Raw genomic sequence first — 27,481 nt, 5'->3', positions numbered from 1 at the left:
TTTTTTCACGGAGAGAGTGGTGGATACTTGGAATGCCCTCCCACGGGAGGTGGTGGAGATGAAAACGGTAACGGAATTCAAACGTGCATGGGATAAACATAAAGGAATCTTGTTCAGAAGGAAGGGATCTTCAGAATCTTAGCCGAGATTGGGTGGCGGGGCTGGTACTGGGCAACACTTCTACGATCTGCGCCCTGAAAATGGCAGATACAAAATCAAGGTAAGGTATACACAAAAAGTAGCACATATGAGTTTATCTTGTTGGGCAGACTGGATGGACCCAACATGTCTTTTTCTGCCGTCATCTACTATGTTAACAATAACAGAACAGAATTACACCTTAAATCTATTATGCTCCGTCCTAGTAGCAAAACATACCACATTTTTAAAAATTTTACAAACTGGTATCCCTTGTTCATAATACCGGCACTTAACTGGCCAAGTGCTGACTCTGCCCTCAGAATACCCCAAAATAGCTGATTCTCATATAAGCGCTAACAGGACATTTTCAGTGGCACTAAATGGTTAAGAGCTGCTGAAAATGAGTAGTTAGCCCCAAACAAGAGATTTAACCATTCAGGAGCTTTTTCCGGGCCAGTTAAATCACTTTCAATACCAAACCGATGGTCTTTATTTGCCTTCATTATTGTCTCTATGCTCCACATTTTTAGACGGTGACTTTATGCATGTTAATTATAGCGGTGTGGAAGGGAAAGTATTTTACTCTCTTTGAACTTACAGAGTCGGTATTTGTGGTTTTGGGATGAGAAGCTATTGCAGCCAAGGAGATTTCATAAGATTATCTGTAGCTCCGGGGGGAAAGCAGAGTGGTGATCCTCTTTTGGAGAGACCTTCAATATACTGCTGGAGAAGGTAAGAAAAGATGGGGAGGGGGAGGCGAGTGGTGCAGGGGATGTATGTTACAATCATCAAAGTCTGTGCTCCTAATGAGGGTCAGAATTTTACAGTAGGGTGGAATAGTTAATAGGTATTGTGATTAAGGGTGGAGATTTTAATATGACATTGGATGCCAGCTTGGACCCTCAAAGGGGGAGGGGGGTAAGAGGGGAGGGCAGAGTTCAAGACATAGGAAGGGGCTGAAGGCTTTTAACATGGTAGACATTTGGAGACTATGAAATTATGTTTTACTTAGGAGTGCATGAAACATATAAAATAATAGATTATATTTTTAATTGTAGGAACTGTTTTGGGGGGGTGGGAGCAAAGCAGATATTGAACCAAAATTGGTATTGGATCACTCTCTGGCGTGGGAAGAAGTTCAAAGAGGAGGAGGTGGGCAAATATAGGTTTATTGGAAGGTAAACAAATATTTTTGAGGGATAAAGTACTGGTACGGCGGGAGGTCAGGAAGACCATAAGGGATTCCTTAGTACAGAGTGAAAGGGGAGGTGGTGTTGTGTATGCTCTGGGATGTCTTCGAAGTGGTGGTTAAGGTTTGTCTGATAAAGTGAAGGGCCAGAAGAAGCAGATACAAGAACAGGAGACATTAGAATGCTATAGTTTGTGCAATTGGACAGGAAGCATAAAATGAGACTAAGCCTGGAAGTGGGGACAGAGCTAAGCTACAAGAGTTATAATTTGAGGAGATCAATTTTCAACTAGTATAGTTGCATCAGAGATTCTATGAGTGAAAACATAGGCCATGGAGAATGCTAGCAAGGTTTCTGAAGGCCAGGAACATGAGGGTAATAGTGCAGAAGTTAAAAGGGCAGGGGGATAGATGGATCTACGATGATGAAGGGATTGGGGAGAATTTTGGGAATGTTACAAGAAACTGAACTTGGGAGAGGTTATGGATAAGTACTTGAGGGTGGTTAATCTCCCAGCTTTGACACAGGAGGTGCAGGAGAGGCTCAATATCCATCTGCCCTTGAAGTACAACAGGTGGTGAAGAATTTACAGACAGAAAGCACTAGGGTTGAATGGTAAGTTTTTTTTTTTTATTTGTAAGAAGTCTTTATTATGCAATTCAAGAATACAGATTTGCTTTGATACAAAAAGAATGATGCACCTGTCCACAAATCTTACATAAACATAGGTAGAGCCAGTACACTTCTCATATACAACTGTAACATTCAAAACCAAACCTCAGTAGACTTCAAAAATTTCTTAAACTTTTCAAAATATACTAATTATCCCACCCGTGTCCTACCCACCCCCTTCCAACTTTCCCCCTTCCCTCCCTCCCTCCCAGTTGATTTAGTGATGTGACCGTACAGGCTGCTATCATTATAACATCACACTACAGAGTTTGCATAGTGGTCAAAAAAATGTTTCCATATCGATTGCCATTTATTCATCTGGCGTTTTCTTACAGCTATCAACCTCTCCATCTCACACACATAACTCAATTTGCTATGCCATTTTGTGATTGGCGGGACCCCTGTCTGTTTCCAATGGGAAGCTATGGTTACTCTGGCCGCTCCCAGTGCCTGCTGCACCAAGATTTGTTGGGGCTGCTTTAGGCCGGGTGGCTTTGCTGAAAAGAGGAAGAGCTCAGGAGTCCACGGAATTGTTGAATGGTAAGTTTTATAAACTTTTTTGGGTTTTTGTTTGGTGGGGGGGAGATTTAGAACAAAACATAACAAAATAAGAATAGCTATACCGGGTCTCCAATGGTTCATGTAGCCCAGTATCCTGCTTCCAACAGTGACCAATCAAGGTCATACGTACCTGGCAGAAACCAAATTAGTAGCAAGATTTCATGCTACCAATCCCAGGGCAACCAGGCTTCCTCGTGTCTACCTCAATTGCAGACTACGGACTTTCCTCCAGGAACTTGTCCAAACCCTTAACCCAGATATGCTAACCACTGTTATCACATCCTCTGGTAACAAGTTCCAGAGCTTAACTATTCGTTGAGTGAAAAAAATATTTCCTCCTATTTTGTAACTTCATTGAATGTCCCTTAGTCTTTGTACTTTTTAAAAGAGTAAAAAATCAATTCACTTCTACTCGTTCTGGGAGGAAGTGACGTCACGCTCTGCAATGGCAGTCTAAGAGCGGAGCTCCCGATTCCCAGCCTAAAGTAGAGAAGAATTCGGCTGCAGTCCAAGCCATCGGGCAGATTGGGGAAGCGCAAAAGTGCAGTGAAGAGAAAGCACTCCTAGCGATGTCAAACTCGAAGCCTAAAACAACCGATTTAGCGGCATTTGCATATCGCCAACGGGAGCCGGCGCCAGACATGAAAGCAGGCGAAAAGAAGGTGGGGGTGAGCACCACACGGCCACGGTCATTAGAAAATGGCAGAGAGGAAAGAGATGACGGCGAGCACAAGGAACAACAGGACAAATGGGAGCAGTTTCGAACATGGTTCCAGGATATTAAATCAGACATTAAGGAGATGCGCCGAGACTTTGCTCAGCTGGCTGCAGACTTGAGAGGGGAAGTGGCGGAGCTGGGGAACCGAGTTAATGAAACAGAGGTGGGATTGGAAGAGCATGCGGAAACTCTAAGCACGCTTGAAAAACAAATGATGGAACATCAATCGGAGGTGAGGTTTCTCACAGAGGTGGAAGACCTTGAAAATCGGAGTAGGCGATCGAATATTAGGATTCGAGGCCTGCCGGAACTTCCGGAGTTCACTAATTGTGAACAGGTGGTACAGGAATTGGCAGCGCATCTCCTCCCCACATCAAAGCATACAGTCACCCCAGCTACTATTCGGATAGAGCGTGCGCATCGGGCACTGGGATCCCGCAGGGCTAATGTGCCTAAAGATATAGTGGCGTGCTTCTCGGAGTATAAAGTTGAGGAAGTAATGCGCAAAGAAAGAGCAATCAGCCCTATCATCTGGGAGACCTATCCCATTGAGCTCTTTCAAGACCTGTCAGCCACGACTCTGAGGCGAAGAAGGGCACTGCGCCCGCTAACTGAGCGGCTAAGGGCAGAAGGCATCAAATATAAATGGCAGCACCCGTTTGCGTTGGCATTCTATAAGGAGGGCAAATAACGTCGGGTGGTATCGATGGATGAGGCCCAGGAGTTTTTAGGGCAGGAGGCGTCAGTGGAATCCTCCCAACCCCGAGCTGCAGCTACCCCCTCCAAGATTAACAAATCAAAATGGCAGCGAGTGTTGCAGGGGCGAGGACGCCTGAGAAGACAAGCGTCAGGGTGCTTAATAGCAGCAGATAAAGGCCTTTGAGCTAGCGCTCCCCAATGGAATACAAACAGTTGGATTACAGCTATGCGATTGGATATCGATAGACACTTTCAGCAATGGACAGATGGCCAGATGAACTTAGCAGGCTGGTAATATAATCGGGAATCTGAGCCACTCCTCCAAGGGACACTTCTACTTGTTCTACACCACTCAGGATTTTGTAGAAAGGGAAGGGTTGTTACTGTCAATGAAAGTTTAGCAAGGCAGGGCTTAAGTCAACTTAGTTTGTAGAAGATGGTAGCTTTGTATCATTTAGGGTCCTCCGGAAGCAGTTCCAGATGAGCAAGAGATAATTTTCCAGTTATGCAAATACAGCACTATATTAAGAAGTGGGGAGGGAAATGAGGCAGTAGAAAGGGTACAGGTTTTGTAGGAATCCATGACTACATCAAAAGGTTTTATGGTTATTTGCAGGGGTCCCAATTTCAGAAATTGTAGTTCATGCAACAATGGGAGACAGAACTGGGAAGGGATTAATGGAAGAGGAGGCATGGAGAAAGCTATTCCAGTCAGCCACCAAAAGTTCAATATGTTCTTTAATTTTTTGTTGTTGTTGTTATAATTATTATTAGAATAGCAACATGAAACTACAAATCATGAAGTTTGACCAATACAATCATGAGCAACATTCACAGTAAATAAAACAAAGCATCTCAGTGATGTTTCAATGAACTATAAACAAAGGGTAAAAAAAAAAAAGTAGTTTTTTACTTTTATTTTTACACAATATTCTCCGTCCCATCCCCCCTCCTTCCCAACCCTACTTACCTACCTTTTATCAAAACAACAAATCAACTTGACTCTAGAGTTAGGGCAAACACTACCAATTAGTGTCCAGACCTATCCAATTAACAATTCAAGACCCAAATGTATGATCGAAAGGGAATAGCTAGCCACACTGGTTCCTATACTCTTTGAAATCTGGACTGGCCCAGTACAGCGGATCACTCCAACCTGCTCTATGACATTCCAGTACCATTGTGGCACACAAAAACTTCAACCACTGCAAAACATTTGGTGGAAAACCGTCTCCTTTAGATTAAAATACTTGTCTGGGCCCAAAGATAAAAATGACGACTTTTTCTGCTACTGTGGTAGGTTGTTGGATGGCCGAACAATCATTAAACAGAAAGAACTGGGAAAGGGATGGAAGGCATTTATAAAGAATATGGGAAGCACATTGACACATTTTTGTAAGGAATGGCGAGGTCATGAGAGTCAAGACCTCCGCTCCTGGGGCTAAGTGTTGAGTGGATGAGACTTGGGGGAGTCTGTGGAAGAGAAAGGGAGGAAGCAAGTGGAGGGGAGTTTCAGTTATAGACATGGATATTGTGTATCTTGCTTAGATGTTGATTATGTAATAGTTCATAAGAATATTTATGCAGAACTGGTAAGGCTTTCTATGCATTGTTTCTCTTTATTGCTGATGATAGCATTGTTCGTTTATTTACTGCACAACTCATTTGAGTGAAATGTATTGCATTTTGTAGCTTCCGCACCAATAAAAATTGCTTTAAAATAAAAAATGTTATATTGGATTTGTGCTACTGGTTGATGTTAAATGCCATGTTGAGAAAAGTCCAATAATTTTTTTTTTTTTTGTATGTAAGACTTCTATCCAGCTTTCCTGACTGGCAACCTGGATAGAAGTGTCTTAACACCTGCTATTAATGAAAGAACAAAAGATCTTACCCAGGATCTCTGGATTCCTGATAACAGAACCAATCTGTCTCAAAGCCTGCTGCCCAGCCTTTTGTACTTTCACGTGCGAATCTGTCAGGACTTCCGTGAGTTTTGGTACAATGTTTGGCAGACAAGAGGACAACTGTTTAGGAGCACAATATGCCATAGCACCCAGTAATTCCACAGACCCTACAAACGTTAAAAAAAAAAAAATAAAAAATCATCACTATAAGAACAGTGGAAGCTACTTCAGAAAATCCAGAAACCCAGAAATTTCTTGGAATTATATTTGACGCAAACATGAATAATCAATTTCAATGGCTTAATTCCACAAAACATTCCATATACAAGTGCATTGAAATTGTTCAGCTTTCTACAGTGTACAGTGCACTAATATCCATCATTAAACACACAAAATCCTCTCATGCACTTGAGTGTTGGATTTTTTTTTTGTACATACTTTATACAATACAAGCAGTTTGTAATTTTTCTAAGCTTCTCGGCTCCTACCATTTTATTATATTATTTTGACTGCATAGACTTATTTGGGGAACTACAACTGCGGGATTTTATTTGCATAATGCCAACATTGATCTCAGGCACTGAAGCCTACAATTTTATGTTAGTAATATGAAGGGACTAAGAATCCCATTGCCCTACCCCACTGAAAATGAGGATAAGGGGCGACTAGGAACCCTGCTCTCTTTTTCCTCAAGATAGAATGAGGGGTAGTTTAGAGTCCCACAGTTCCCCTATCATGAAGTCCAGGTAAGGATAGTTTAGAATAATTTAACACCCCCCCCCCCGCACCCCCCCCCTAGACAGAAGTCACAGTGAAGAGAAATGGAATCACTTCACCCACTGTCTGCATACAGGAGCTGAAACCTTCACTGTAAGGATGTCAGCATGAGGGAATTACAAAACAAGAGAAATGTAAGTTGTTCGCCCCCAACCAGTAAAGAATCTTCTGCCAAAAATAAATAAATAAATAAATAAATAATAATAATAATGGTGAAACGCAGAGCTACTGACATTTGTGTTTCAAATATGGACAATTTCATACCAGCTTTGGTTCTCCAGGATTCTTCCTCAAGTGCTACCAGAAGAGATGGCAGGACAAGCTTTACTCCATGGGCGCTTAAGTTACTCATCACAGCCTTGGCACATTCATCTGCAGCCTTAGAGGAGGGGGTGGGGGCAGGGAGGGAAAAGAAATCTAGCTTATTCAACCTCTTTAAAAATCATTATTGTACTCAACCCCGGACCTGCAAAAACACACTCACTGCCCAAAACATCTGTGAACAGAGCCACAAATTCTGAAGACCACCAAGATCATCATACATCTCAATTTATTATAAGACTGGAGACTAGAGTCATTTACTATGCGCCTGATGTAGGCAGAGAACATTAATTGAATATTCAGCTCAAATAAATTTGAGCTGAATATGTGGCTTAAAGATAGCCAGAAAAAAGATTAAATTTTGACTTACATGCTGAATTTCTTTTTCTTTAATCTTAACAGAACAGGTCCTCTGATGGCAGAAGGAGACAGAGAAAATCTTTCCAGCCTGACCCTATACTTTGTAAGCACCTTTGAACAACATGGACTTCCAGGCAACAGTGAACAAAGGAATGAAAACAAGACTGAAATACACACGTGACAAAATGTCTTACTCCCCTACAGGCAAGTAGGACCTCAGACCTCTCTCTGATCCCTGGTGGCTACTGAGCTGAAAGGGATCCCCCCCTCCAACCAGATACAGGACATAGAAATGTGAAACTTGCCCCTTAAATCAATTAATCTGAGGGTCAGTCCTGGCTCTACCCCCTGGACCCCAAATCAACCCAGACGATCTGGACAGCAATGGGAGCAGCAGCATTTCCTTCTTGCTCCTGCCCCAGGGGCTGCCTCTTCACAAATGGTGCTGTGTAGAGTGAGTTGGGGTCCCAGCGGGAGGGCCAAACCTCAGATGAACTGCATTAAGGAAGGGCTTCAAATTCCTATGCCTTGCATTGGGCAGGTGGAGAAAGCCTCTAGCCTACTAGTCTCCAGGGATCAGAGGGCCCCTGGTGGTATGTATGTGTGTGTGTGTGGGGGGGAAGCCTTTGGTCCGGAGGGAAATGGGAAATTTTATCACAATTTGTGTGTACTTTATTTCCCTTCCATGGCTTCATTCTCTTTTTTATTTGGGGGGGGGGGGTGGAAGGTGGGAAAAAAAGAACCCTTAAGCACCATAGCTTAATACTATCGTTGCATACCATCAGCTATACATCATAAGACTCCTGAGGAAGGCGCGTGGAGCGCCGAAACACAGCTGTGTTGAGTCGTTCCTATTTTTTCTTACACGTCTCCTCCGGTTCTTGAGAAGAGCCTACCCTTCCTACTCCTTGCTTCTGCAATGATAGTGAGGAGTCATGGATGACCCAGCACTCTGGTTTCTGATTCAATTGGGAAGGTGGTATTGTTGGGTAGTGTTATTGAAGTTGGGACCTGAGATCCTTGATTCTGGAACCAGGGAATCTTTGTATTTTGGGTGTTCAGTTTCAGTTTGTTGGACAAGGCCCAGGTCTGAATGATGAGAATATCGATTGTTACTGGTTAGGTTGGATCTTGGTATGAGGATACCAGAGGTAGAAGGAGAATGATGTCGTCCACATATTATAGTAATGGTTCTCCTGAACCCAGGTGTATGGAGCTAAGGGAGGACATGAAGAAGTTGAAGATGGGGGAGAGCAGGGACCCTTGAGGAACCCCCACATTTCAGAACCCAGTATTTGGAAAGGTTTTTGTTTTGTTTCACTGAGTAGTTTTGGTTTGATAGGAATTTGTTGGACCATTTGAGGGCTGGTCCAGTTATTCCAATCTGATTCAGACGTTCCAGTAGCATTATGTGATCCATTGCATCGAATGCCGCTGAGATATCAAATTGAAGTAGTAGAACCTGATCTCCTTTGCATAGGTGTTGTTTGATGTACGTTGTTAGTACTAAGAGCAGGGTTTCAGTGCTGTGCAGCTCTGAATCCGAAATGAGACTGGTGTAATGTGGAGAACATGTCCAGATATTTGGAGAATTGTTTACTAACATATGATTCAAGCATTTTCGTAAAGAGTGGTATACTCGCCACTGGGTGATAATTTGCTGCAGAGGCTGTGACTAACCCTGAACCCTTTAATATTGATGTGAGGACGACTTTACCCATGTCTGAGAAAAGAGAACCAGAATTTAGTAGTCTATTAAGGCAGTTTGTTAGCCAATGAACCACTTTTGTTGGGGTAGTTTGGAACAAGAATTCTGTACAGTGATCTAGGAAGAAATATGAACTTGAGCATTTAAGTAGTAATGATTTTACATCTTCCATTGACAGTGGTTGGTTTGCTTTAATTCCATGGCTTGAATCTAAGGTGGGATAGGCTTCTAGGTCATAGTCTTAAGTTTTCTTCTTCTGAATTGTATTTGGTCAGTTCAGCTCTAATTTGACTGACCTTGTTTCGAAGTAGTCAGCTAGATCTTGAGCGGAGGGGCATGTTTGTTGCTCTTTATCTGGTGAGTGGGTGAAGGTTTGGTTTCTTACTACGGTGAATAGTTTTCTATTGTCAAGGGTGTACAGGCCCACTAGGGTGCTGTAGTATTTTTCGCTTGGAGTTGGTTACTTTATGTTTATACTGAAGAAAGCAGAGTTTCCATTTGGATCTGTCATCCATAGCTTTGCTTTTTCTCCATTCTTTTGAGGTTTCTACAGTTTCGTTTTAGCTGTGATAGCTCTTCTGAGAACCAGTGTGATTTTTGGATTTCTTGACCTTGTTGGTGGTAGTTGGTGCTATTTTATCAAAGACTGTTTGACTTTGGTGTCCCATTCCAATTCTACAGATTCTTGTTTGGGGCTTTTAGGGTAAGGGAGTTTCTTAAATCATTCCAGAAGCTGGATTCATTGATTTTCCCTCTGTGGTTATTAGCTAACAGGGTGATGTTTGGGGTGGTTTGTTAGGCAGATGTTGATGGTGAATTCACGTTGGAAGTGATCAGACCATGGTACAGGCTTCCATGTGGGAGATCCAATCATGTTGGTGGGATAGGAGGTAAGGAAGTCTAAGGTACGGCCTTGTTCATGGGTTGGACCTCTCCCATGTACAGTGAGTTCGGATGTTTTCAAGAATGATTTAAAGTTGTGAACACTGGTATCTGCTTCAATCTCTAGGTGTAGGTTTAGATCTCCCAAGACGACTATTCCGGCAAACTGGAACATAGCAGACGAGATGACCTCTAAAATGGTAGGTTCAGCCTTAGACCAAGCTCCTGGTGAGCGGTAGATAAGGAGTAGAGCGATCTGGCTGGCTCCTTTGGCGTTGCCATGGAGTTTGCATAGCATGTATTCCTGTTCTGGGAATACCCCTATACTAAGGATATGAGGTAGAAAGCTCTTGTACATAGTGCCAGTCCTCCTCCTTTCTTGTTTAGTCTTGGGGAGTGGAGGATGTCATATCGGTTGGATACAGATGGGTAACGTCGGGCTGTAGATTTCCGTAAGCCATGTTTCAGAGATAAATAAAAGAGCTTAGAATAGACGATTCTAATAATTCCCTTAATAAGATTTTGCTCACTACAAATCTTGCGTTAATATAGATTTGCTTGTGTAGGAGTAGGATGGCTATCTGGTCTGAGTATGAGGGTTGTTTGGTCATGTTAGAAGAGATCATGAATTGGGTCAAGCATTGGGTTTGGTGAGAGGCCTATGGACGGTTAAGGCATGGAGCTCTGGTGACCGGGTGTCAGAGCTCTCTAAAAGGTATCTTATTTATAAAACTGTAACTGCTGCCCTACTAATGCTGTAAACTGAACTTAACTCTTTACAGGGGATATTAGCGGAATCTAAGACCTAAACTGAATTTCCCAAACACAGTAGAAAAAAACAAGGGCTGCGAAAACAGCATGAGGATGTTATAATTGCCGTTATATCGCGCCATGGTGCGACCGCACCTGGAGTATTGTGTTCAGTTCTGGTCGCCTCATCTCAAAAAAGATATAAAGGAATTGGAGAAGGTGCAGAGAAGGGCGACGAAAATGATAAAAGGGATGGGACGACTACCTTATGAGGAGAGGTTACAAAGGCTAGGACTCTTTAGCCTGGAGAAAAGGCGGGCTGAGAGGTGATATGATAGAGGTGTACAAAATAATGAGTGGGGTTAGAGCGGACAGATGTGAAGCGTTTGTTTACGCTTTCTAACAATAATAGAACAAGGGGACACAAGATGAAATTAGAATGTGGTAGGTTTAAAACAAATTGGAGAAAGTTTTCTTTACTCAGCGCGTGGTTAAGACTCTGGAACTCATTGCCGGAGAAGGTAGTGACGGCAGCTGGCCTTCCTGAGTCTGGACAGATTCCTGAAGGAAAAGTCCATTGATCGTTATTAAATTTTGGGGTTTTGCCAGGTTCTTGGGGCCTGGATTGGCCGCTGTTGGAGACAGAGTGCTGGGCTTGATGGACCTTTGGTCTTTTCCCAGTGTGGCAGTACTTACGTACTTATGTATTCCACAGGCAAAAACATTAATCACTGTCACTGTAATCCAAAGTCAGTAATTCTGTATAATCCACTTATCTCACACTGTCTTCTTACTTCAACCAGAAATAGACCAGCATGCCGACGGGTCCTCAATACATAATGGGGAATCCCCGTTTCTCCAAAGCTGCATCAGTGGTAGTCATCCTGTGTCATGACCACTGCTCCCAAAGATCAGGCAGGTTAACTGATAGAAAATGCCAGTAAAATTTAAAGGCAATGTTCCACCTCCTTTGTCAGAGGACAACCAATCGCATTCAAAACAATCAAAAATGCTTGTCAACGGGCCACCTAAATGAAGGCGGGCCATTCATTCCTAACATTCAATACATAGAGTTCAACGGAAGTAAAGAAAAAAATCCACTATTGTTCAGACTGTCGTAGCATATGCCCAAAATTACCCCTACAATTAGAGCGATGCAATTGTTCCAACACAATACACTGGAAGCCAAGAGACAGATGTCTCAGTTCAGTTTTCAGTTCTCTATCTCCACATGTTGGTAGATTGACACAACTATCTCACAGGTTCTGGAATAGTGGGAGCCTATGTAATGAAATGCTCATTTATTGTGTCTCCATCTGCCCACAGTCATCTAGACTGGTCTGGTTAACTTTAGGTTTTCTATTTGGTCAACAAGAATAATCCTGGCTGAAAAGTGCTGAATTTTGGCACTCATCCACCAAAGTTCAACCATCCTCTGGAAATACCTACAGCACCAAGATTCCATATGGCAAAATTTTAAGTGGGTTATAATTTGCCCAGACAAAACTCTGCTGGGAGGAGAAATGGGGAGGACACAAGGGTGGGAGAGAAGGGGGAATTTTCAAAAAAGGTTTGTCCAGCTAACTTTTTTTTCAATTTAATCTTTATTAACGCGAATCCAGTCAATACCACCCAGAATATCACTGATAGTAATAACACTTGATTCACATTTTGCCCTTAACAGGATTTATTTTTGCACAATCAATGTCCAGCTAACTTTCAAAGTTAGCCAGACACACCCTTTGAATACTGACCCATGACAACAGAATAACAAAAGTCTGACCAAGATAATTCATGCTCAGTGTTGTGAACTGCACTGGCCACTGTAAGAGACACAAGTACTCAGCTGATCCCAGAATATATAACAGTATCCAAGAACCAATGGTAGCAGGGAAAGGGAATGGGACTTGATACATGCCTTTCTGTTTTTTTTTGCGACTACATTCAAAGCGGTTTATATAGTATATACAGGTAGTTATTTGTACCAGGGGCAATGGAGGGTTAAGTGACTTGCCCAGAGTCACAAGGAGCTGCAGTGGGAATTGAACCCAGTTCCCCAGGATCAAAGTTCACTGCACTAGGCTACTCCTCCACTCCAGAAGGATCGCTGACTTGTGGCACAATTTCCACATTTCTGCAAAGCAGATCATGATTCTTTAGGTATCATATATATGGCCTATAATATGCACACCATTAGCAAAGCCAGCCTTTTCCTGGAAACAAAGGGCACATTCTATTTTCACCATCACAGTCAGCCTCTCCCTAGAGTATGGACTACACCATCTGCACCTTCACAACAGAGTCAGTAAGTGCAGAATATAATGTGTGAGATGGGGATGGGTAGAACGGTTAAGAATTGTATGTAGAAATAGAGTGGGCTCTGGTTGTAGCTTCTCCTCTCCATGATGGCTACATCATGTAGATGGTTCCTCAATATTCAACATCTTTTTTGTTTTCAGGTTGGCTCATCTTCCTCCATACCTGCGCTTTTTATCTAGCAAGAACCTGTGTTAAGCATCAGAGGCTATGGCATCATGGGATTTCAATCATGGGCCATTCACCCCCCCCACCCCCCAGTGACCAGCCATCATAGCAGTAGTGATTGGTAGAGGGCTACAAACAAATCTTTCAGAACCCAGCACATAGTCAATACCTTGAATCATGCCCACAGGTTCTTCTTCACAGGAGCTATAAATGCTGCCTCTTCAGCAGCCCCAGTCATAACCAGCAGAATGACCAGAAAACTTGGATCCCAATTCAAATATAGGTATTCTGTTGACACAGAACTTCCACTGGGCCAGTCCCAATATTTCTTTATATATGGGAATTCTAGATCTTTACTAACCTCTCGCACATACTGGTTCCCATCTCCAAAGCAGAGCAGTAGGTGGGGTAGAACATGAACCACATAGGGCTCAAACAGCTTCCCTAGCATGTTACACAGCATCTCAAAGGCAAAAAGAGCACCTGAGGAAAAATCACAAGACATACTATCAACCAAGACAAGGACACACAAAACAAGTACAGCAGCAAGAAACACACATTCTATCTATATGTAAATTTTAAAAATTCCCTCTTGCAACTGAACATGACCAAATCCAGAAAAACTTAACTTGTTTAAATGAATTTTAGGAGTAAACTAAGAGAATCTATCAGGAAGCTGAAAGGTTTGCTAACTACCCCTTTTCCTTTTGTCTATCCTTTTGACACTATGATATTGTCCCCCCCCCCCCCCTCTCTTTGTCCAGTTCTAGAGTGAGTGATCTTCGCTTTACTAATAAATAATGGAGCTCCTTTTCTTATATTTTGTTGTAGTGTGTACACCACTTTACCCTGCTTGGCCAGTTAAAGTGGTATAGTAACTACTTAATAAACTATAAATTAAACTATAAACTAATCACTGTAGCGCACGAGGCCTTGTGGATAAACATTTGGTTGCGGGTCTTGCACCTTCAACGGTAACTCTTTTACCTAGTTCCTCTTTGGAGTATACACTCTGCTTCTCTAGTGAGTGCTGTTGGCATGAGTCTTGGGGCAACTATTCCTGTTGAACCCGTCATGAAGAGGGGTTGTGGTTCCAGTGCCAAAGCAGTTGTTGAGACGAGGCTTGTGGTTTAAATATGTCTCTGGATCTAAGGAAGTGATATTGAAAGATATTTGGACTGTTGTCAAAAGAACTGAATCCATAATAAAGGGTGGGGGGAGATGCTTGGTCAGTTATGTCACTTTTCTCAAGAGATAGTAGCTAGGTTGGCAAGATCTAAATAAAAGTGTTCCTCTGTTGAGGCACTCCAAATTATGGAACTTCAAAAGCTTAATTTGGCAATCAAGGACAAACCTCTCCACTCATTTTAAGCTGGAGGGGCTGAAAAATTCCTTGACAGCTTGAAATCTTTGATTTTTTAATTTTCCACAATGAGTGCTTTCATGTAAGAGTTAGTTGATTAAATATTTCAAAGAGGTCTTGAATATCCCTACTGTCGTTATGTTTTTCAGAAATCTTTAATGAAGAATGTGATGGGAGAAGGCGCCTGATTTGGCAAATTTCTTGGAAAGTCTCACTGAAGATATTTCCTTAAGGGCTACCTTACTAGTTATGTTCTTCACTAAGAATGATAAATTAGTGATTTTGGTGTCTTTCTTTAAAAAGAAAGATTATCTGTTTTGTGGTTACAGGATTAAGATTTTCTCAGTTAGAGGCCAACCGAGCCGAAACCAAAACTGAAAACTAAAGTTTGGTTGTGTTAATCTGAACCAATGAGGCCCACTAGGGATTGTCAGAGCCTGTAGTCAGCAGCCCTCTAAGCCCTCTGCTAAATTCACAGGAGATTACCACCCTCCAGCATAGACTGACAACTAGGAAAACCATTTTAACAAGGGCTTCTCAACAAGTCTGGCATGTTTAGGTTCCCAGGTCAAAGTAGATGTAGTTAAATGTCCTCTGAGACATAACTTTGTGAGAACATGTTAAAAAAAAAAATCATGATTACCAGCTTTTATGCTTACCCAAACTGTGCACAAGCAACAAGAGAAAGTATTTTGAGGTGTTTCCCCTTTTGTATTTATAAAACATGGACAAGCATAATATAGATTCTTACTAAAAAAAAAAAAGGGTAAAGGAGTAAAGATACTGGTCTATGCTGTGGACACTATACCAGCTTGATGAACAATCCAAAATAAAAAAGCCCATTGATGTGAATGCGAAGACTATATGCTCTGAAAAATTACTATCAAGAGCAATACATTTCTCAAATTATTTTCTAATATACAGACTTCATTTTACTCATATGCAGATGATTTTTTGCTTATCCATTATGTTAGACCATCGAACATAGATCTTACACCCATTCAAATATGCTTGGATAAAGTAGCAGACTGGTTGACAACACATCAGCTGGTACTGAACCCGGATAAGACTACTACATCTTGGATAGTAGGGCAAGGCACATATCCCTCTGTGGTACCTGTGCTATTTGGTCAGAATATTCCAACAGTTAAGTCTTTTAGATATCTCGGGGTCATTATTGATTCCGCATTGACCTTTGAGGAACAAGTATCCGATGTAGTGAAAAAATCTTTCTTTCATCTGAGACGGCTTCGGTCAGTCAGAAATTCAATAAGTAAGGACTCTCTCAAAACGCTGACATCGGCATATATTACTTCATGTTTAGACTACTGTAACATTGTATATGCTGGGATTACTCAAGCAAACTTAAAGCGATTACAAAGAATTCAAAATACAGCAGCACGTATGATCTGTAGGGCCCGGAGGGATGATCGAGCAACACCTTTATTGCATCATCTGCACTGGCTCCCGGTCGAAGCAAGAATAAAGTTTAAGGCTCTTGTCCTGACACACAAAGCCTTTCACACATTAAACCCTAGCTACTTGTCGAATTTAACAATCCCCTACACCGCTATGCGAACTCTCAGATCCCTAACAGATAACAGGTTAGTCATTCCCCTCTTACTAAGGCTAGATGGGAATCTACACGGAGATCGGCTTTTTTCTACCTGTCACCCTCCCTTTGGAATAGCCTTCCAAAGGAGATCAGATTAGAGAAATCTTATCTCCATTACCGAAAACTTCTGAAAACCTCTCTCTTATAAGCTACGTAGAACAGAACTTAGCATAATGAGATAAGGTCAAAAAGACAAAGAAAAATGGGATAGCTTAACTGGATATTAGATTTTTAACTTGTATTGATTTATTATGTAGTTTATCTTGATTGCTGTGCTTTCCTGTCATGAATGGAATTCCTATGTCTATTTGTATATACCAATTTTTTTATATATATGTAAACCGTTCTGTTTTGCAGATGCAATAAGATACGGTATATAAATTAACATAAAAAAAAAAAATAAAAAAAATATATTGTAATATCATTTCTCTACTAACACTATAAGCAGACCAGTACTTGTGCTGGAAAAAAACAATCATTGCAGGTTCCTTTCTCAAATAATCTAGCTTCTGCATACCACTGGTAGTCTAGTCAGGGTAGAAGTGAACCCCAGCTCTTCCCCATGTCAGCTCTACTCTCAAATGGCTGCTGTGACCTCTTGCAGCAGTCTTGCAAGATTACCATGGTCATGGCAGCCATTTCGAGAGCAGAGCCAGCATGGGAAGGAGTGACTAGGGATCACTCCTGCCCTGATTACACCCTAGATCACCAGGGATATATGATAGCTCCAATTGGAGTATCTATAGGTAAGCGGAGGGGAAGGGGAGGGAGGGAGAGAGAGAAATCACAAATTTTTGCCTTCCACTGAACATACGTGATCAGTTTTGGTCAAAACCAAAACTACTGTTGAAGCCTTTTGGCCAAATTGTTTCTGGGAGTTTTGGTGGAGGGGTGTTTTATAGATCCAGTAACTGCTGGTATCACATGTGAGATTTCTGTTAGAGGGTTCTCTTTTTCCATTGATTTTATTTTTTTTTTTGTTTTCTTTTTCTCCCCATAATGTGAGTTGCATTTATCTGTGCTCTTTGTATTAATATTTCTTGTAATTTTTCCCTCTGTGGTTTTTCTTTTTTTCTTGTAGGTTTTAATTTCATTTCAAAATTTCAATTAACCCCCCCCCCCCCGAATGATAGATGACAAAAGGTAGTGGTAAATGGAGTTCAATCTGAAAACTGGGACGTTACTAGTGGTGGGGGATTGGTTCTTGGTCTGGTTCTCTCTTTTAATTAACAATCACTATATCGCATATCAGAAAAAAAAAAAAAAAAAGAGTAATTATTGCAATTATTACATACCAAAAAAAAAAAAAAATCTAGAGGGCAAAATCCCTGACCTACTCTTTTAAATGAAGAAATATGGGGAGAAAGAATCACCAAAGAAAAAAAGGAATAATAAAGCAACCAAGCAAAATATAATCTGCAAATAAAACAAAAGCCTCTATTAAATCATCAGCTAACTGAAGACTGTCCTTTCTTCATATGTCGAAATAAATTCATTCAAATGTACTTGATTAAAAAACACAATCTTTCCCTTGAACTATTATTAAAGATTTATGAGGAAATTTAAGTCACACCCAAGCTCTATACCCTTTGTTTAAGTTTAAGAAATTCTCCACAGATTTCCTGTATACAGAAAGACATATCTGGGTAAACCCAAATAGCTACACCATGAAATAAAACACATTTCCTTAAAAGAAGATAAAACCTTGTCTGTGTCACTATAGCAAAGGATGCCAGCACTATACAAGTGGTTAAAAAATAAATAAAAAAGTGTGCATAACCCCCCCCCCCGAGTTCTGTTTTTAAAAGCAATATTTAATATCCAACAATAGTACACACAGAACCTATGTTTTGCCAACAGGCTGCATCAGTGGTAAATGTCACATACAGAGAACAGAAACATATAAAAACATTACAAAAAACATAAGTTAAACTGTAAAATGAGATGGTGCAATATAAGACATATTGAAACATGTACAGCTATCTAAAAATATTTAAAACAGTGACGAAAAAAAAACCAAAAAACAAAACAAAACACTGAACCACACAGAGTTACCACATTCTCATCACTTAAAAAGGAACTACTTGAGCATAATTACCACCAGTCACTGGTCATCCACATAGAAGATAAGGAATGCACCAACAAAATATGAAAACATACAAATGTATTCATCCACTTCGATTTATGTATGGATATCTAAAAAATAAAAAAATAAAGTGTAAAAAATAAAACAACTCAAAATAACCTTCACAACTCATGGCATGGGTCCAATTTTAATGCAAATTAGAATTAGTCCCAATATATATATGTCATTCCTGCTAACCAGTGTGACCATATTAAACTAATGTAAAACAAAATGCTATTGAAAAAAATGCAGGAAACAGGACAGCATTTTACTAGAGCTACAATTGTGCACAATATGCTAGCCAGGCAAAGCAACTTTGCGTGTGTTACGTTCACTAGGCTTGTCATCACACAATGACTTCAACCTGTCTCTCTAGCAATGGCGTGAAATTCACTATTCTGGAAGTAAGGCCTCTTTGGGCTCTATTTGGTCCACCTGTGAGATAGCATTTTCTTCTGAATGGTATTTTTTTTGTTTGAACTCTTTATGTAGGAGAGTTGAGTAATATTGTTATACTATTATCAGATCCTTTCGAAGCATGGTGGAAGAAATGGTGTTTTAGTGTTTCATAATATGTATATTTACAAGTTGTATTGTTCCTTTGATAGTTTGCAAGACTGTAGTTCTAGTAAAAATGAAGAAACAGTGAACACTGAGAAGGCTTTCTTTCTCTCTTTTTTTTTTTGTTAATAAATTGCATTACCAGTATCTAGACCCAAAGAAAAAAAAAAAAAAAAAAATCCCAACAAGCCTAAAGTCATTCCCCTAGGGCCCACACTGACCAGGACTGCACAGGCTTACCACTGCTACCATCTGATGAGATTGAGAACAGACTGGCTTTCAGGGGATTGCAAAGAACACTAAGCTTACTTGAAACTCAGCAGTTCTCAGTCTCCATCTGCAGGTAGGAGTGTGTCAACCCATCTATGACGTTTTAGTGCGTTCATGATATGTAGATCTACGAGTTATATTGTTCCCTTTTTATTTTGTAAAATTGTATTTCTAGTAAAATGGTGTTTTGTTTTCTGTATTTTATTTGTTTTCAGTGGCGTCTTGGATCATTTTAATATGGTCACACTGGTTAGCAGGATTGAAATACATACATTGAGTTTAATTGTAATTTGGGTTAATATAGGACCTATGACAATCCCATGAGCTAGGAAGGTTACGTTTTGAGTAGTTTTACTTTTTATTTTTTTTACACATTTTTTTTTTATTTTCTAGATGCCAATACATAAATAGAAATGGATGAAAACATGTGTATGTGTCTTCATAAGAACATAACATAAAAATAGCCATACTGTGTCACACCAAAGGTCCATCTAGCCCAGTATCCCATTTCCAACAGTGGCCAAGACAGGTCACAAGTACCTGGCTGAAACCCAAATAGTGGCAGCATTCCATGCTACCAATCTCAGGGCAAGCAATAGCTTCCCCATGTCTGACTCAATAGCAGACTATGGACTTTTCATCCAGGAACTTGGCCAAACCTTTTTTAAACCCAGATACGCTAACTGCTGTTACCACATACTCCGGCAAACAGTTCCAAAGCTTAACTATTCATCGAGTGAAAAATATTTCCTCCTATTTGTTTTAAAAGTATTTCCATGTGACTTTGAGTGTCCCCTAGTCTTTGTACTTCTGGAATGAATAAAAAATCAATTCACTTCTACTGTTCTACTCCACTCAAGATTTTGTAGACCTCAATCATGTTTCCCCTCATCCATCTGTTTTCCAAGCTAAAGGGCCCTAACCTCTTTAGCTTTTCCTCATACGAGAGGAGTTCCATCCCCTTTATCATTTTGGTCACTTTTCTCTGAACCTTTTCTAATCCGCTATATCTTTTTTTAAGTTTCATTTAAAGGAATGTGCAGGACATCAGGACTCATACCACAGATCATTGAACGTGTCGGAGACCGCGTGCTGAAGAAGACTTTGGCTGGCGGGGGTTGGGGACCCCCGCCAGCAAAGGTACCTTGCGGCGGCAGGGGTCGAAAGTGGCGGGGTTGGGGGGGTGGGCCAAAATATGCCCCCCCACCTTGGGCTCAGGACCCCCCTCCCGCAGGGACCTGCTTGCTGCTCTAACAGGACTGGCTAACATCTGAAGCTATCATACAGGCTGGTATGTACTGTTTCCTTCACATCCCCTTGGGGGTGGGAGGGGGTCAGTGACCACTGGGGGAATAATCCTTCCAGTGGCCACTTTATCATTTAGGGCACCCTTTTTTTTTTTTTTTTTTTAACTTAGGTGTGACTGAAACAGGTCTAGACCAAAATGTCTCACATTTAGTCCTGGACATTTTTGCTTTGTTCCATTATGGCAGAAAAGCATCCAAGTTCTGGGAATGCCCAAATCTTGTCCCCAACATGCCCCCTTGTTGTTTGAACGCACTGCAGAGAAAAAGTCTCAAACCTGAGTTTCAAAAATCTCAATTTCCAAATGTCACTTTATGTTTTTCTGTTTTGAAAATGATCCCCAATATGTTTTGGCAACATGAAGAACAATGGAAATTTAGCTGATGATAGAGTTACACCACACAGTTCCCTTGCAATTCTGTCAATGGATATCTCCAGTATTACACACCACTTGACTTTGGAAAGTGTACACACAGTTCCCTCTGCAAGGTATCTCCAGTATTACATCCCAATTGACTTTGGAAAGTGTACATAATGTTATAACTTCTCCAAAAGTCTCCCTATATCCAATGGTCCTTCTGGACTCCTTGGGCCTGGGAAGCTCATCACCTTAACAGAGACATGTAACCAACTTTGAGATTTTGAGAGTGGTGGCTAAAATGGATGCCATTTTCTCATCAGAGTTGTGCAATGTTACTAGTGAAACTGTAGACTTGACATCTTTGGGCCAAATGGGTGGGAGGTCATGATAATATCTTATATGATTAGGTCAAGATGATTGAACTGTTTGAATTTTACTACTGCCTTAGTCAAAGGGAGTAAGATACTTGAGAATAAGTTTCACAAAAATAGAAAATTTGATGTGTTATTATAACTTACAGTTTCTGAACTTTCATTTTTATTCTACGATATCAGCAAAGGAAATAGGGAATATTTGGTGGGCAAGGCATCCTGCACTTTGCAGTCCAGCTGCTTTTAATATTTTTCTAAGTATTTGTCTCAAAGTTGTCTCTTTGCAGATGATATGAAAACATACAACAGAATAGACACCCCTCTAAGGTGAACAAAAGGAGGGATCTAGTGAAGCTTGAAAAATGGTCTAGAATTTGGTCACTAAGATTTAATGCTACAAAATAAAGGGTCATACATTTGTGCTACAAAACCCAAGGAGCATTGCAGAATAGGGGGTGAAGTACTTCTGTGTACAAAAGAAGAGCAGGGACTTTGAAGTTATCGTATCTGATGATCTTAAGGTGACCAAAGAGGTAGAAAAGGTGATGGCAAAAGTCAGAAGGATTCTTGGGTGCATAGGGAGAGGAATGGCCAGCAGGAAAAAGAAGGTGATGTCCCAGTATAGGTCTCTGCTGAAACCTCATCTATATAAATAATTCTCACCTCACTGTGTGGCAGGGAAACACTGAAGCCCTGTACTGTTCAGGCTGTCAGCACCACTCACTCTCACTCATAGACCTGCCCTCAGCCACACCCCATCCAGACATAATTCACAACCCCAATTTCTAATGAAGCCGGAAGCTGCACCAACTTCCGTGCTGGTGTAGATCGCTGTTCCCCCATGAGTGTGTGCCCCGCCCTCGCGTCACAACGTTATGATGTCGAGGGCGGAGCACTGACACTCACCCAATGGGCTGCACTGTACCTCCACCCTCGCGTCAAAACGCGATGATGTCGACGGCAGGGCGGGGAAGGCACAAGGCACAAAAACCAGAGAAAACCACGAGCCATGCAGGGGGAGGAAAAGGGGTAGGGAAGGCACAAGTCGCAAACAAGATCCAATGAAAGCAAAACGACAGAAAACCACGAGCCACGCAGGGGGAGCAGTAGCGAAACACGCAGCGCGTGTTTCCCTACTCTTCCCCCTGCCTACAAATCAGCTGTCAGTGCCCCCTCCTCGGCGCATCACCCAATCACCTCCCCCCATGCACATAGCTCCGAAGGAATCTCTACAAACGAGCCCCAACATTTCGCCAACGCGATGACGCTCATCAACAATAACAACAGTGCGCACGTGAACTACGAGCTTCACAACGTTGGAGGTGAGAATTCTTTATATAGATGGGTGTCAAGCAAGTATAGCAGATGATGGTGTCTTCTTCCTCCCCCTGCCCCCTTCTTTTAAAAGAACAAAAAAAAAAACCTTGCTATAAAGGAGGACAGCCTGAGTTCCAATGCCAGACCCCACAGCCAAAGCACACAAGTTACCCAGCTCCACCACACTCCCTCCCGCCCGCCCGCCCAAAAGCATCTATCTACTCACACAGAGAAACACAAACTGTGCCATGCACAGACAGCATCTCTCTCACTCACACACACACACACACCTATGTACCTCAACCCACCACACCCTCTGACCCCCCAACCCCTCCACAAACAACAGAAACACATACAATTATGTGGAACAACGTACCCTCCTCCAGACAAACTCCCAACACCACAATGGCAGCACTGATTGCTCATGCAATTCACAGACTCCCCAACAAAACAATACGTAAGCCAGCTCAAAATTCACCTTCTGCTACAGAGGGGAGGAGGCGGTCCTCAGACCTGAGAGGGGGAGGCGGTCCTCAGACCAGAGGACACTCTCTCTCACACACACTCGCACCCAGAGTCACTCTCTCTCTGTCACCCACACACTCGCACATTCACTCTCTCTCACACACACTCTCTCTCAAACATACACGCTCCGAGGAAAACCTTGCTAGCGCCCATTTCATTTCTCTGAGAAACGGGCCTTTTTAATAGTTTAGAATAATTTGCACAATTCTGGAGACTGCACCTTAAAAAAAAAAAAAAAAAAAAAAAAGATATAAATAAGTTGGTCCGGAGGGCAGCTACTAAAATGGTCAGTGGTCTTCATCATAAACATATGGAGACAGACATTATGTATACTTTGGAAGAAAGGTGGGAGTAGGAGAGGGGAGATACGATAGACACATTTAAATATCTCTGTGGCATAAATGCTCTTAAATGAGGCGGCATAGAATGAAGGTGAAAGGGGACAGATAAGGAGTAATACAAGGAAATATTTCTTTACAGAAAGAATGTTGGTGGCGTGGAACAGCCTCCCAATGCAGGTGGTGGAGACAGACTCTATCCAAATTCAATAAAGTATAGGATCTCTTAGGGAGAGAAAAAGATAGTAGATGGTATGGATGGGCAGACTGGATAGTCCATATGGTCTTTATCTGCTGTCATTTTCTATGTTTTGTTGAGAAAAGTATGGTTTAGTTCAGCTTTTGCAATCATAGGGGAACAAAGAAAAGAAAATTAAGCAAGAATTCCCTTACCCTCTCGCCGTCGGAAATTCTTCTTATCCTGAATGGCATCAGTGAGAGTTGTCATCATATCTTGCTGCTTCAAAGATAAGATTCCCAGACCTTTCACCAGGCCAGCTAAACCATAGGCTGCACCTTTGCGTTCAGCATATTTATCAGATTCTAACAGCAGTTCCATTAGCTTTTGTATCATTCCTGCTGCATCTTCCTTGATAGCTGGTACAAGGGGTGCAGACAGCTAGCAACAGACTCCTGAACCTGAAGAATGCATTGCAGAAGCGCAACATGAACACCTATATGACAACCATAAGCCCTCGTCCTGTGTAATTAAACAAAGTACTTCACATCTCTTTGCTTTCATAACACCAGAGGAGAGACAAAACAGTATGCAGTCTGTAGCATTCCTAAGCAGTATCTTTGCACTGACCCGTTAAACAGTCCCAGGAGTGTATGTAAGGAGATACCTGCTGAGATGGTGTTGACAGTGCAGTTATCAGTTTGGCTACAATTGGTTTCACTTTGGGATCATTCTTGTCCAAATGTTTTGCCAATGAGCCCATTAGGATGACCACACTCTGCCTCACTGCATCATAACTGGCATCAGTGGGCGCATTTTTCAAAAACTCTTCAAACACTGGCAAGAGAGAATTAACACTGTCCTGAAAAAGAAGAAAATGTGTCATGTCATAGTATATTGGTGTAAATCTAAATTTATTTATTCATTCGTATACTTATTGTCTAATTAAACTAAGTGGAATACAAAAGTAACATCTAATTTTATAATGGAATGTGCTTAATATAAAGATATTAAACAAATCTCCTAGGTCAGCCCATCACCATTTAAGCAAAATGTGTAGCACCCAAATAAAAGTTAACTTACTAGCAAAATGTTCTTAATGTAAAGGAGACTATTTATGGTGAACTGCCTGAACAGAGCACAAACTCAAGAAACAGAAGTACATACACTGCATTATTATATTGAATCTTTTACAGTCTTTCTCAAATGTCTTGCCATATAGGGTTAGCATTGTTGGCTTCATTTAGTGCTGTCCTTGAAGAGCACACCCGGCTGCCTACCTTGCCATGGGTGTTGAGAGCAGAAAGAGCAGCATCCAACATGCACTTCCTGACCTCAGGGTGACGGTCATTAAGGGCATCAGGAACAAAGAACTGGAACAGAGGCTTAACTTGAAATCCATCCAAATATGGTGCCAGTTTGTTTAGTGCTAGGGCTATGCCGCACCTAGAAAGGAAGCAAAAATCAAAAGGACAAAATCAGGTAATATGAGATGTTCTACACAAGTTTCCACAGAAACAGAGACCAAACAGTCTATTCTCTTTTCCCGACAAAATACTGCAGCCTAAACTCTGCTTACCTTTAACTCAAGAATCCTTAGTTAAGATTACATTCTCATACTTTCTAGAATTCTGTTTTTGCTTTTAGCACCACAAATTGAATGGTGTTCCATATATCCACCATTGCTCTGTCCAGTCAAAGGCCGACTCACTGCTTACTTGCCCACTGCAATGTGCTAGGCATCAAACAGTTTACATACATAGCTACAACAAATAGTGAAGGAACTCCATATACTCAGACAGGATGGAAAAGAAAAGCAACAAAGAAGTAAAGAAAGACTACTAGATTGTCATACCAACCCCCCCTCCACAAAACTAAGACTCGGGAAAAGCCAAAGAGAATAAGGTGCTCATTTTCAAAGCAGATGGACACCTCAAAATGCCTAAAAAAACATCTGTTTGCTAAAAATATCCAAATCCTAATTTTGGAAAGTCAGAATCTGGACGTTTCACACTGCAGTTCAACCGAACAGCAAGAGAGTAGTTGTGGGTATGTTCTGCACGGGACTAGGGAGAGTACAAAAGTAGGACGTCCAACAGTGATTTTCAAACGGGAAAAAATGTCTATGTCCATGTAATGGAGACAGTGCAAGAAAATCTCTCTCATGAATATTCATTGTGGGTATCCTGAAAATCTGACTGGCTGGGGTGCCTCCAGGACCAGGCTTGGGAACCACTGCTCTACACGATGACAAAGCACTAATCTCGCTAAGGTGAGCCCTTACAGAATTGGTCTTGAGACCAAACACAGTAGAAGGTATTCAAACAGGATGTCTGTGTAGGACAAGAAAAGGGATCTAGGGCCTAGCCCTCGCACCACACGGCAAACCTCCTCCATTTGAAAGATGAGCACCTCGTAGTGGAATCTTTCCTGTAAGCCAGTAAGACCTTGGAGACCCTCAGGAAGACGCAAGGAAGCAAATTCTAAGCTCTCAACATCCAAGCTGTAAGGGCCAGAGACTGGAGGTTGGGATATAGAAGAGATCCCTCGTTCTTTGTGATGAGGGCTGGAAAACACTCCAATCTCCAAGCTCTTTGGAGAACAACTTCAGAAGAGGGAGCCAGATCTGCCTGGGCCAGTATGGATAGTTCAGGGTCATGGTTCCACGGTTTATTTATTTCACTTGTATCCCACATTTTCCCACCTATTTGCAGGCTCAATGTGGCTTCGCCATACAGGATGAAGTATACATTTGACGTTACAAAGAAGTATACATTTGGCGTTACAAAGAAGTATACATTTGGCGTTCCAAAGAAGTATACATTTGGTGTTACAAAGAAGTATACATTTGGTGTTACAAAGAAGTATACATTTGGTGTTACAAAGAAGTCACGGAAGACAAAAGGATTTGATCAAGTAGTTGTAGATACATTGTGCTAAAGTTGGAAAGGTGTTGTGTTATGGTTATCTATGGGTTCTCGTGATAGGCTTTATCAAAGAGGTACGTCTTCAGAGATTTGCGGAAGTTAATTAATTCATTGATCGTTCTCAGGTGAGTTGGAAGTGCATTCCACAGCTGTGTGCCCATATAAGAAAAGCTGGTCGCGTGAGATAGTTTGTATTTTAATCCTTTACAACTGGGGAAGTGTAGGTTGAAAAAGGTGCGGGAAGATTTTTTTGCGTTTCTGGGTGGTAGGTTCACTAGGTCTAGCATGTAGGTTGGGGCATCTCCTTAGATGATTTTATGAACAATTCTGCAGATCTTGAATGTGGTGCGTTCTTTAAGTGGAAGCCAGTGTAGTTTCTTTCTCAAGGGTTTTGCACTTTCATATTTTGTTTTCCCGAATATGAGTCTAGCTGCGGTATTCTGGGCTGTTTGAAGTTTTTTGATGGTCTGTTCTTTACAGCCAGCAAAATGTATTGCAATAGTCTAGATGACTTAATACCATTGACTGTACCAGGTTCCGGAAGATGGCCCTTGGGAATTAAGGTTTTACTCTTTTGAGTTTCCACATGGAATGGAACATTTTCTTAGTTATATTCTTCATGTGGTTTTCAAGTGTAAGATTTCGGTCAATGGTAACACCCAGAATTTTCAAATTGTTTGAGACAGGGAGGGAAAAGTTTGCATGACTTTCAGCAAAGTCTTCTCCACAAGAGGGATGGGAGGATACGCATACAGAAGACCAGTCCCCCAATGAAGGAGGAAGGCATCTGACGCTAGTATGTCATGGGCCTGGAGCCTGAAACAGTACTAAGAGACTTGTGATTGAACTGAGTGGCAAAAAGATCCCACCAAGGGGGAGCCTTACACTTGGAAGACCTCACGAACAACGCCCATGCTGAGGGACCTCTCGTGCGGTTACATGATCATGCTCAGTCTGTCAGTCAGGCTGTTGGATTTGCCAATCAGGTAAGTTGCCTTGAGTAGCATCCCATACTGTACTGCCCAGTGCCACATCTGGACGACCTCCTGAAACAG

At 41.6% G+C, this 27,481-nt stretch overlaps 1 protein-coding gene across 1 annotated transcript in view; it reads right to left on the bottom strand.

Annotated features, from left to right (window-relative positions):
* The window catches only part of LOC115480407 (eIF-2-alpha kinase activator GCN1-like), a 130,620-nt gene extending 112,281 nt beyond the window's left edge, over positions 1–18,339 (bottom strand). Inside the window, exons 1-4 of the mRNA XM_030219070.1 lie at positions 18,247–18,339; positions 13,532–13,653; positions 6,930–7,044; positions 5,876–6,055 (exon numbers count right to left, since the gene is read on the bottom strand). Of these exons, the coding sequence (XP_030074930.1) occupies positions 5,876–6,055; positions 6,930–7,044; positions 13,532–13,633 (397 nt within the window). The 5' untranslated portion in view covers positions 13,634–13,653; positions 18,247–18,339. The remainder of the gene's footprint in view (positions 1–5,875; positions 6,056–6,929; positions 7,045–13,531; positions 13,654–18,246) is intronic.
* Between the last annotated feature and the right edge of the window lie 9,142 nt (positions 18,340–27,481).

The sequence above is a fragment of the Microcaecilia unicolor genome, chromosome 11 (assembly GCF_901765095.1).
Source record: "Microcaecilia unicolor chromosome 11, aMicUni1.1, whole genome shotgun sequence".
Lineage (NCBI taxonomy): Eukaryota > Metazoa > Chordata > Amphibia > Gymnophiona > Siphonopidae > Microcaecilia > Microcaecilia unicolor.
Note: the sequence above shows the minus strand (reverse complement) of the source record. Positions and strands in the feature narration are given on the sequence as shown.